A 12,736-nucleotide genomic window follows, 5' to 3' on the forward strand; every position below is an offset into this window, starting at 1 on the left:
TTGTATATATACTTTTATGTTTTTGTATTTGGATCTTGGAATATTTATTTTTATTTAATCATGCTTCTTCAACTTTATTATATAACAAGTTTTAAAAAAACTACTTAAAAAACGATGCACTTAAAACTATAAGCATATACAAAAAATATATAACTAACATAAATACAATTTACTTACAAAAGCATGCGACTAACTCAAAAATAATTTAAATCATCCATTGATAACGGTTGTCATGGCAACAATCAGAACAGAATGCGCATGAGTGAATTTTCTTCTCCAGTTACGTAAAGCAAATACGTGACTTTTTTCTACGCCAGTTGGGGTAACGCTATGCGGATTAGAAATTTTTAATTTCCTTTATTCTGTTTTATTTTAATTCAAAAGTACTTCAGAATGAATCTGAAAGATCGATTCATTAACAATGTTTAATTTTAAATGTATCAAACATTAAGAAAATAAACAGAATCGATTGAAATAATCCGCCGAAAAATGTTAACCCTAGCCTCATTACTGTTGGGAGAAAAAAAAGCCTTTCTCATTTCGCGGTGGGGAAAATGGAAGATTTTTTTGGCGGGAAAGTTAGTTTTTAATTAATAATTAAAACTAATTAAAAATTTGAAAAAAGGAACCCCAGGTGCACATTCCCAACCTCCAAGGTATACATGTACCAAATTTGGTAGCTGTAGGTCAAACAGTCTGGCCTGTAGAGCGCCAACACACACACACACACATTGAGCTTTATTATAAGTATAAATTTACTGTATGTTTCTGTTAGTATGTGAGCAATTTTGTTTTATTTTTGTTTGCTTTTGCGTATTTTCGTGTTTCCCCCAATTTTCTTTGCATTTGTGCCGGAGTCCTTATATTTGAAATTTATTCTACTATCAATTGTGCACTGCCTTAAGTTTGTAAGTCTTGTGGCATACTTGTTGGCATACAAGGAGTTTATACAACAAGGATAAAAAAAAATATGTTGCCCAAGATCACAAAACTTGATTCCGATCTTAGAGTCTCTTCGAAAGTCGCATTTATTCAGTTTGTGGAAATTTTTTTGTACTTATTTTATTTTATATACTATTATATAATTCAAAATTGTTTTAATGTTAATGTGACGGAAGAATTTTCTTTATAAATTTAAAATGATTTTTCTGCTAAAAGTTTTTTTTTTTTTTTTTTTTTTTTTTTTTTTTTTTTTTTTTAAATTTCCGAGGACACTTTAAAAGAGCAACTTTGATGCCAATAATGATTTTCAAACAATTTGTGGATCAACAGTGTGGTAATAAAATAAACTGTTTAAAAATATTTTTATTCAATTACGAAAATCAAATATTTAAAATTATAGTAAATAAAAAAAAAATAGCATGCGATCTAAAAAATAGTTGAAAATAATATCACGCATAAACCGTATTTACAAACAAAGAGTGTAAATTAAGGAGTTGTGGATTAAGATATTATCAGATGAACTGGAACAAAATCGTAAATCCAGCTATAAAAATTGGATTATCTCATGAATACTATGTTCTGATTATAAAGTGTTGAATTCGCTAGCTCATGATCTTAGCTTCATACAACGTTCCTTTATAGATCCATCAAGAATACGGCTTGATGAAACTATTGACACATAACTGATCACATTCATTAGATCTTGGCTTATAATTTCTGGACATTTACAACGCTTCAGTATTTACGAAACTCAACCTACTTCCTATAACGACAATTTATTTTAAATCTACACAATGTTAGCAACAATTTCCAGATTTTCATTTATGTTATTTAGTCTTTCTATTCTATATCCGGATAGCTGTGCTAATGCGAGCTAATACGAAGACTTAATTGACTGTAAGTTTTGATTTCATTCCAGGAAAAATAAAATTTGTTATGAATAGTTTAATATTATTTTCAATTAACCATATTTATAAGTTGACAGTAAACTGCGTTTTAAATCATACGTCATGTACATCGCAAAATTGGTCTAAACCTATCTAAAGAACCGAATATTCTATCTACAGCTATGAAATTCGACAAAAAAAGTTTCTCTTGCATTGGAATTGCGTGCTAAGAAAGGTTTCTCAAAATCTTTTTTTATAGATTTAATTTAAAAAATACAATCTCTGAGAAAATTATATAGATTCTAATATATTGAGAAAAAAAATTTTCAATAATTTCATAGTATATTATCTTAGAAAAATGTATAACTTTTATATAAAATGACAGTAAAATTCTAACTTTTATAATTTACTTTTAAATACAAAAATTAGGTTTTCGAATTTGAATTTTTTTTGTCTAATTTTGATAAAAATTAAAAAATATTATCGGTATATATTACAATGCTATTGTAATTTTTAGTTAGAGTAGACAGATATGTTACATTTGTAACTGTTACGATAAATATGTAGATGAAACGGGGAATGTAAGACAATATTGAGCAAGGATCATACAGTCTTTAATTCAAATTTAGAACATAAATTTAAATATAGAATTAATAATGTAAAAAAATGAATATGTGAAATAAATAAGAATAATGCATGCATTATACATTTAATATTGCGAACTCCCTAGTATTGTTATGGTTAGCAAATATTTTTAAACCACTTCGAACTTTTTCACTAATATCATAAATGAAGATTAATTTCAATTTTTTAACATAACGCATTTTGCATGCCTGTTAACTTTCCAGTATTTTCAAAGTAGTCACTTGACATGCTTTTTAAAATTAACTTTTGACCTAATTTTATCTTGTAACATTGCACTAAAAATCTAAGTAAGAAAAAGTAATGGAATCTGAAAGTTTTTTTCTTTCGTTGATAAATCTCTTGTCTAAAGTAACCCATAGATGGCAGCACGCGGCATCTTATACGTCGATTAACGGCGCCAGTCGACGAAATTCGTCTGCCTTAGTTCTGGCGCTTATGCCAGCCTTACAGGAGCTAACGCACTGATCGGGCGCTTGTGGTTACCTTCGCGTCAACTCCAAAAAGGGGGAGTGAAACCTGTGGATTTAAAAGTCTCGGCATCGCCGGGTCACCATACGATCGCGTAGGTTCCCATCCTTGATTGCTCTTTGCATAATTGGAACTATGCAGTTCTAAGAAAAAAGTTGAAACAAGTGTTTGGGAAAAAATAACGTTTTGTTTTTCCGTCAAAAGGAATTTTTCAAGTGTAGAGTGGTGAAAAAGAAAAGTTTCCAAAATTGAGAAATCGGGGAAAATCGTCGTTCTGGAGCTAACCAGTGGAGAGGAGGCAATCAAGGTTTCGTCCACTGAAACATGTGGCAATCAAATAGAAGATATCGATTCCACAATCGAAAAAAAGGCGAGTACATATTTTTTTCCTGTTTTCTTTCCTTTCTTTACTCCTTTTTATCCATTGCTATTGATCGGAAGAAATGAATGAACATTTGTTGCCGCGTTTGTGTGCACCATTTTTTTTAAAGATAAAAAAAATGAGAATCTTCGCCTTTTTTTTTCAATTTCTTTTTCTCTTTTCATTGCAAAACGTAGCAATCTATTTTTAAACTAAATATATATATATATAAGTTTTTTTCAGTGGAAGATTATTTTTAAATATAAACATTTGTAAGTACTTGAAAATGCAGTATATTACGCCTTTTTTAAAAAATGCTTTTTGTGGTGTTGCGATTCAAAATTTTTAAAAAAAATGGTTTTTAAAATATTTTTCTATATTTTTTAAAGTTATATTTCTGGAAAACTATTTCACACATTATATATTTAGATTTTTTTTTCAATTAACTTTCTTTGTTTAAACTTATTCTTGAAAACTATTGCGAATTTTAAGTTCCATTAAATTACAATATATAAATATGAGGACATAGATTAAATGGGCTCTGATTCGTTATTCTCAAGAGCAAGAATTCTTGACTTCACGAAGATGAAAGCAATTACACTCCAGAAAAATGTATAATTTTTATCACATTTTATTTTTAAATTTTTAACTATTTTGTTTTTAACCACTTCACTCTTGTCATACCAAATAAAACTTATTTAAATATGTAGTAATTATTTTATAGCAAATGTTACCCAGAAATAGTTGATTAATTAAACAACGTTTAATAAATTTGATTCGTAAAAGTGATTTTTCTATGACTGAATGTGAAAACAAATTAGGTTACACTTTAAAAGTTTGAAACATTGCTTTCCTGCATCACTTTCACACAAAAAGAAGTGAATGGATATAGGCTCTGAAATTAAGTTTTATTCAATACCTTTTAAAATTTTAATGACGTGAAAAATTAGTTGTTTCTTATTAATATATGAAGCCGTTTATTGTAACGATAAAAAATGCTTGGTAAATTCTAATGTAACAATTGATTTAAAGATTTCAAGATTTATTCCATATACAAAATACTCGATTGTCAAGAAAAAGAAATACTTTTCATAAAATTTCATTTTGCAATATTTTGAGAATATTTCTGCCATTTAATTATCAGTGAGGTTTTCATTAAAATAAAATAACATTTTTATGATCCAAATCTGTTGTAATAAGTGAAGTGAATGATTGAATTTCTCAAGCAGGCCAATTAAATTAAAGAACGCAAGAATTATATTTGTTTAAATTTTTATATGGATATCGCTTAAATAGAAATTTTGGCTTAGTAGAAGTATTGAATAGTTTTTTATTCTGGTAAGTTCCTCGTTTCTAATTATTCTACGAAAGCATCAAAATTGTAATCTGATGTTAAAATAAAAAAATAAAAAATTAGCGATTAAATGAGTTATCTAAATCATTCTAATCTCTCTTTTGGTTACCGATGTTAATGGGATATTATTTTTATTTCTATAATAAAAGTGCCGTAATATTCGATTTATTCGATTTTTTTTTTTTTTTTGAATTTTGCTTCAGATTCCTGGAAATACAAAAGACTATTTAAAACGGGTTTCTTGTTAATAATTTTTAAAGTGAATTCATGACGGAATATTTCCATACTTGATTAAATATTTTTATCACATTTTTTTATCGCATTCTCATTTCAATAACTGCTGACTTCGTGGCACTGCCTCGTTGTTATAATAGTTCTAATGTTCTTCACCCTCATTTTCTTCTTTTTCGAAATCTGGGAGCTATTGCCTCGTTTATAATTTCGCTCGAAACTAGTTTAAATCTTGAAACAAATTAAATTTATTTATTTCATAATCAATAGAGAGATAAATTAAATGTTAGTTAGATCACTGCGGTTCTGCTTATAAAAGCGATTACTGTTTGCACCTATTCGTTCTCTAATTAGGAACCAGTTAGAACTTTAGTACATTCTTTCTAAGCACGCGTCTAGAAATTAAAATGTGAATATATATATATAATCTTTACTCATCTTAGCTATTCCTTGAGATTTGTAATAACGCTGCAGATAAAAAATTTTCATATGTATTCGTATATTCCATCTTAATTAAAAACTGTAAAATATTGGAAATGATAAGAAGGTAAATTCTACTGGATAGAAAGGTCGAATTAGGTAACAGATCTTGCTTCCCAATAGCATAAAAGGTGGAAAAATACTTTCTTTTATTTTTTTACAGTCAATATTCTGTTTTTAAAATATATTTTATATTTTTCCTTTGCTACAATTTAAATGTTAATTATGTGATAAACAAAATGTCTAGAAAATAGTATGTTTCTAAGCAATTATAGACTAAAAAATTAAATTCTGAAACGAAAAAAAAATAGATACTAGGATTTATATACTTTAAATCATTTTAAAAATAATATACATATTTACCTAATGAGAAACTTCTCATAAAATCTCGAATAATCTTTAGCATTATTTTATCTTTTTAATTTTGCGCATAATTTAATTTTTAGTTTAATTTTTATTTATTTTTTTAATTGTCCATTGCTTTACTCAATATACAAAAAAAAATTTAAAAAAATCTACATCGCGTCTCCTTTGAATTCAAATTTTGTGATAGCATCATAAATAATTAAACATTATAATTTTTATTAATTATTGAAATTAGGATTCATAATAAATTATTGTTTATCTTCTGTTCCTAAACATAATTAATTGTTGAATAAAAAATACAATGGCCAAAAAAACTTAATAACTTTGAAAATATTTAATTTATTCATTGAATAGTTTAATCAATTGTTTGCATTTTATAAGGATTACCACTTTTCTGTTTCAAATAAAGTATGTTAATGTTTTGAAACGATGGTCTTTATTCAAACTAAATTTTTTCTTTATATCAAAGAAAATAAATATATAAACATTTCCCCCCTTTTTTTATAGTAAATCATTAATTAAATCAGAATTTCTGCCTTTATTGTCTATTTTTTTTGGAATACGAACATAGACTTTGAAGAATTTTTTAAATTGTCTTAATTTATTATGAAACAGTATCAAAAAAATACGCTTCTTCAAAACTTCTTATTAAGTATGATAATCTTTTGGTGTTAATTGAACTCACTGTCTCAAAATTAATAAATGAAAAAATATTTAAAAAAATAAATTATATTAAATATAAAAAAGGAAATAAGTTTCAATAGTTTTATTTAATCGTTTTTTGTATATTTTTTAAATATTTGAAATCAATTCATATCACAATTGCAGATAAATGAGTTTAATAAATTCAGAGCACAACAGTCATTCGATTTTTAAAAAATTTCATTTGGATTTAAAGCAAAAAATGTTTGAATGTAACAAAAACTATATCCGAAAATAAAAAGAATTTTAGAAATAATTTCATTTGTTTTTCCGCATAAGTTTTCATGCATATCTCGAAAAAATTATTTAAATAAAAATTACAGAAAATAAAAAAAGTTTTTATGAATTATTGTTTCATAGCTTTATTTTACACAATCAGTTCAAACCGCCCTATCTTTAGTTTGTAATTACCAATGAGATTTTTAATGAATTAAAATAAATAATCTGTAATAAACAGAAATGGAACTTAAAATGAATTAAAATAAATAATAAATAATAAAAAGAAATGGAATTTAAAATAAATAATCGATAATCAAAAGAAAGATTTTTGTAATAAGTAAATACGCATCATTACATCAGAAAATTAAATTAAAAAAATAGCATCACGTTCAGGACCGGACTTTTTTTTTGCGGTCAATATAAATTACGTAAGATACTAGAAACAAATAGAATATATTAATGGAGAATTCACTGTTTAATCGTCTAGTTATTAACCACGTCTCATATTCTTTTGAATGAGAAATTCCAGTCTGTATGCATGAAGTGATAATGAAATGTTTTATATTACAATCATTGAATTTTTCACAGCTGAATAATGTTGAGGTGCCTTTGTTCTCTTTAGAATTGAGGCACTTTCGAAAAGTGTTCTCATTTGCACGTCATGTGCTTGGCTTGATTTTAATCGAAGTATTTTATCAATGCATGAATCGAGTAAATTAGTTATGCACTCAAATGCGAGTGAGAAAACTCTTCTGCTTTCTTGAGTTATTTTCTGAGCCGGAGGGAGAATACATTTAGGGAAGATTCGAATTCCGAGAGTTCTGAATCACTTTTCGAGTGTCTGCTTTCTGAAATATTGAATGACTATTCCAGATTAAACAATTATGTGAATACTTTATTACATATCTTGCAAGTAGTTCTAAGACTTTGTAACTTATTTTTGCTTCATTTGAAATGATCAACTATTTTTAAAATATTGATCCAATTTGACGTGAAACAATGTCTATAATATTATGTACACATTTAATGTCTAATTACGCTGCCTATTGTTCTGCTAAACGACGTTGCGTCCAGGATGGTTTCTTCTGAGCGATGAGCATTGAATTCCAAATTTAAAAGGGCGTAGTATCTTTATCAGATGATCGTACATTTACCACTGTTGCTAATGAAATCTATTCCTAATATGTCAAATACCAGTCAGCGCTTTCAAGAAATTTATGATAAGGACATACATTTTGTCCATGTTGATGGTGAGGCAAAATTATAATCTAAGAATTGGCGACGAAATAAAATTTGAATTTTAATGAAGTTCTCGTGTTTTGTAAGTTGGCTATGACACAAAAGTTATATAGATTGCGTTCAACTTCTTGGAACATGCCATCATAATGTAGAATAAAATTTGAATTTTAATGAAGTTCTCGTGTTTTGTAAGTTGACTATGGCGCAAAGGTTATATAGATTGCGTTCAACTTCTTGGAACACGCCATCATAATGTAGAATAAAATTTGAATTTTAATGAAGTTCTCGTGTTTTGTAAATTGACTATGACGCAAATGTTATATAGATTGCGTTCAACTTCTTGGAACACGCCATCATAATGTAGAATAAAATTTGAATTTTAATGAAGTTCTCGTGTTTTGTAAGTTGACTATGACGCAAAAATTATAGAGATTGCATTCATCTTCTTGGGACACGCCATCATAATGTGGAATAAGAAAACGTGTAATAATTACATTTCTAAATAATATAAATATTTTCATATATTTTTCAGTTATTAATTAACGTCATAAATAGTTATGTTAGTTTAAGTTCATATTGTATGAATAACATATTGTGGCTATATTGCTACTCTTTTTCTTTATTTGTTGTGTATAAATTCGTCGGGTGAAATATAACTTATTTATATGGAGCTTTTCACTTACATATAACAAGTCACAATTTGTAGCATAATTTTGAAAATTCGTTTTTTTTATGCATTTGTAAATAAATCTTTTTTATTCTCTTTTAAAATGGAATTAAATAACTAATGACAAATTATTTTAATTACGAATTATAAAATATGCCGAGAACATTTTCCTGGATTGTCTTCATTTTGAAATCGACACTCGTTGCTCAATTAAAAGACTGTATTAATACTAAATATTTGCTGTTATTGCTTAATTGTTATAGTAAAATTAAAAATATATATATTGCTTTGCAAATATGCATATTTATCGTGACAATCTGTGTGATAAGGGAATTAACAGTTTTTCTTCAGGTTGAAGGAAAAATTTTCAAGAATGGAAATAATAACCTTTATTCGTAATATAAGTATTCAGAAATATTTCTAAATCTCGAAATGATTAGTCCAATACTTATATTTTAGCAGTGTTAAGTAAAGCAATTATAGATCTAAAATTGCTTTTTTCTGTTTCAACAAAAATCATCAGATATTCTGAAATCTCCTTAAGAGTAAATCACATGATTGCACGTTCTGTATCATGAGACTAGGAATCTGGTAACGTTGATATTTTGATGATTTGTATTTACTGTAGATAATAATAGGTTTTGAAATTAAAAAGAAAATTACAGCATTTAACTCTGAATTTCTTTTTAAATCGTTCTATAATTTACTGTTTAAATTAATGAAGGCATTTATTTACTTTTAAAATGTTTCTTATGCAATCCTGTTCTTTTAAATAAAATCGGTAAAATGCTACGCTTAAATTTTTATACATTTTTCTAACTTAAAGAAGTTTGTATGTGCAATTCATCATTATAATGATCTTTTTAATGATTATGTGGTTGAAATCTGCGTATTGCTTTGTATCGTATTGTTTTATGTTCAATTAATTTGATAGAATATTAAAAGCACACTGTCCTAAATTCTGACTGCAGATTTTATCATTTTCATGTTGATTTTTTTTTTTTTTAATTTGAGGCAACTTAAAAGAAAACTATATTTTCTTAACTTTGACCATTCTAGCAAGTACTGCATGAATTGTATATATATTTTTTTTTGTATAAATGAATGAATACATATATGAAAGGTATCAAAGAATTGTGTATGCTTCCATTAATTTCTCCATGAATATGTAAGTTGCTGAATTCTAGGAATAACCAAAACGTATGCGATGCAAGCAGTAAGATATTAAGATATACGTTCGTGCTCAGCATAAAATGGCCAAAATAGGCATTTAAGTAGCTTATTCATTTTCAGTATACAGAATAAAATGAAATGATTGCTAATTAAATAATCAATTAATAACAAATCCTATAATAAAATACTCTGCATCCCTGAATGACAAAAGTTTTCGTTGTATAACTTATAGTTCAACAGAATAAAAGACGAAACAAATAATAAACTTGCATTGATAACAATGTTTAGACTAAATTAAGAGAGATTAACGAACACTTGTATTGTAGAAATTCAGAAGTTGTAAGAAAGTTCTTTGACAGGGGGCAAATATTTTTCAATAAATGGATTTTTTTTAAATCAGCTTATTTTATTAAGATTAAGAAATATACTCATCGATTTTTTTTAAATAAAAAATATCCTAAGAAGAATTATTTTTGTTAAACAATAGCTTATTTGCTATGAAGCCCTTTTAAAATTTCGGAATATTAATTCTTGTATAATTTGGCAAGATATACGTCAGACTATATAAATTTGAACAAATTGCATAAATTGTGTTAAGTCTCTGGAGATATTTAATACGGAGAAAACACATAATTTCAGCTTCGTTTATTAAGATACAAAATAAGTTATTTTTATGGGGATATGAGGTTACTAAGCTTAACTCAATTACTTCATATAGCTCCATTATTATTTTTTTTAGTTAAACTACACTCTTCCAGCTGAAAACGAACACTCATTTATATTAGCATTACGGTTGTGTTGTGAATCGTCAGTGTTTTGGTTGCATTATATGTATAATATGAATGGATGATTTTAATAAATTTTTTGTATCCGTAAAATCGGTTATCCTTTTCCTTACAAGTTCATCACTCTCGAGCGTCTAAAGAAATCTTAATTAAAGTAGTAATGAATCGATGCTCAATATCTAAATGAAAGTTTAAGCGAATTTTGCAAATAAAATGACGCGATTTGACGATTTGTCGCCAAGTTTGTAACTATGTGGTTTTAAAAATTAAAGTATTATTGAATTGCTGTGAAATTAATATTTTACAGTTTTCTCAAATCAACAATCAAAGGACAAAATAATGATTTTTAAAATAATCTGCATGCATGGAAATGACAAAATTTTATATCTTGAATTGGCTCATATAGATATAAAAACTACTTAGAAAAAGGTTTCGAAATTCAATTAAACAAATGATGTACAATAAATTATGGGATTGCAACTCTATACATTCGAATTATTGTTTATTTTATGTTAAGTTTCTATTATGACAATAGATATAAGCATGAAAATAAACGGAAAATCATTTTGTAAATTAACGGAACAATTAAACAATGCTTTACGATGGGTGAACATAGAATCTGCCCTATAGTATTCTGTGTAGTTTGAAAGACCTTACAAAAAGGTCGCTAGTATGAACAGTTCTGCGGATATAGCCATTTTCTAACATACACGGTTTTAATATTGAATGTTTTCATCATTTTAATTCACAAATGCACTAATTTAAACATTCAAATCTTTCACATTGCACGTATGTATCTTTTTCTACCGTCTTTTAAATTGATTTCTTCCTTCAGTAATATTAAGTTTACTCAAAATGATCAAATTTATTACATATATTTAGATAGCAAATGATTGCGAATAATTACTTATTATAAATTTCATAAAGTGTGTTTAAATTGTATCATATATCTGAAAAAAGTATATTTATGATTTTAATTCCATTGATGCGTTAAAGAGAGAACGAGTTTTCCTAACATTTAATCAAGAAGATAGTAAATCGCTGATTTTACTAAATAACTATTTAGTTTAAAATATTGTGTTTCAGATGACTTTGCAAATAAGATACGGTCAAAGAATGGGGAGACTAACTGAGCAGAACATGCTATTCCTGCTTCAAACTTTCATGCCACTCTCATAATGTCTTATAATAAATTTAATATTTGTTAAACCAGTCAATAACAATATTCTTCAGTGGAAATCATTCTGAAACCTTCGATTCCGATTTTTTTTTCACTAGAATATTTTGATTTCTCTATAATTTGTTAATTCAAATGATAAAATATCCTTAAAAGAACGTAAAAATATTAATCACTGTATGTTTTTTTAAAAAATATTCAGTAAGTTTGTAAACATTTAAACACTAGGGGGATAATTACAAAATTTTCAATATAAAAACTGCTAAATGAAGCATATAAAAAAAGCTTTTAATTAAATCCATCACAATGAATTTAATTTCAGATTTCAAATTCTCTACGTCGATAAATTCTAATTTTACAGTTCGCCAATATTTATGAATTTTCCCTCAGGATATCAGAAAAAATAATTTGAAAGGAGTTTTATCAGACATTCTATTAAAAATGCGAATATTCTCAAGAAAAAATAATTTTCACTCAATTAAATTTTAGTTTTCATGTGCTTTGGAATAAAATATTAAAATATAAGTAGATATATAAATTATATTTCAAAAAAGTAAAAACTGATTATTTAAGAATTAATTTATTAGTAAATGCTACTATTATACCTGGTATTATATTATACTTATTATTATTAAGAAATTAACATTTTATTCTATTAAAAATTTGTTTTGAAGCTAAAATTTATTTATTCGAGAATATTTAACACTCCAATGTGAGTTCTATATTTAAAATCTAATCTTATTAAATTTCAAACATTAAATTTTGTCATCGTTCCTAATATTAAGGATAATTAATTTACTTGTAGCAATGGATAATAATTAAAATTCAGAGGAATTTTCAGGGGAAGAGAATAGTTTATAGCACATAGAAGTTTCGCTCCTTAAAAATAAAATATATATGAAAAGTAATAAATATTTTTTTTACTGTTATTAGTACGCACTGAAGCTGAATCACAGTGAAAAACTATACGTTTCCTAAAAGAAAATTCGTTTCAATGGATTGAAAAAACTACTGCTTGTATTGGAAATTTTAAAGCATTT

At 26.4% G+C, this 12,736-nt stretch overlaps 1 protein-coding gene across 1 annotated transcript in view; it reads left to right on the forward strand.

The window, feature by feature from the left end:
* Positions 1 to 3,171: 3,171 nt before the first annotated feature.
* LOC129962173 (inactive dipeptidyl peptidase 10-like) overlaps positions 3,172 to 12,736 on the forward strand; it is a gene marked incomplete at its 5' end in the record, with an annotated part of 691,141 nt that continues 681,576 nt past the window's right edge. The window contains one exon of the mRNA XM_056075911.1: positions 3,172 to 3,312. Within this exon, the coding sequence (XP_055931886.1) occupies positions 3,172 to 3,312 (141 nt within the window). The remainder of the gene's footprint in view (positions 3,313 to 12,736) is intronic.

Source organism: Argiope bruennichi, chromosome 2, assembly GCF_947563725.1.
Source record: "Argiope bruennichi chromosome 2, qqArgBrue1.1, whole genome shotgun sequence".
In the NCBI taxonomy this organism is placed as follows: domain Eukaryota; kingdom Metazoa; phylum Arthropoda; class Arachnida; order Araneae; family Araneidae; genus Argiope; species Argiope bruennichi.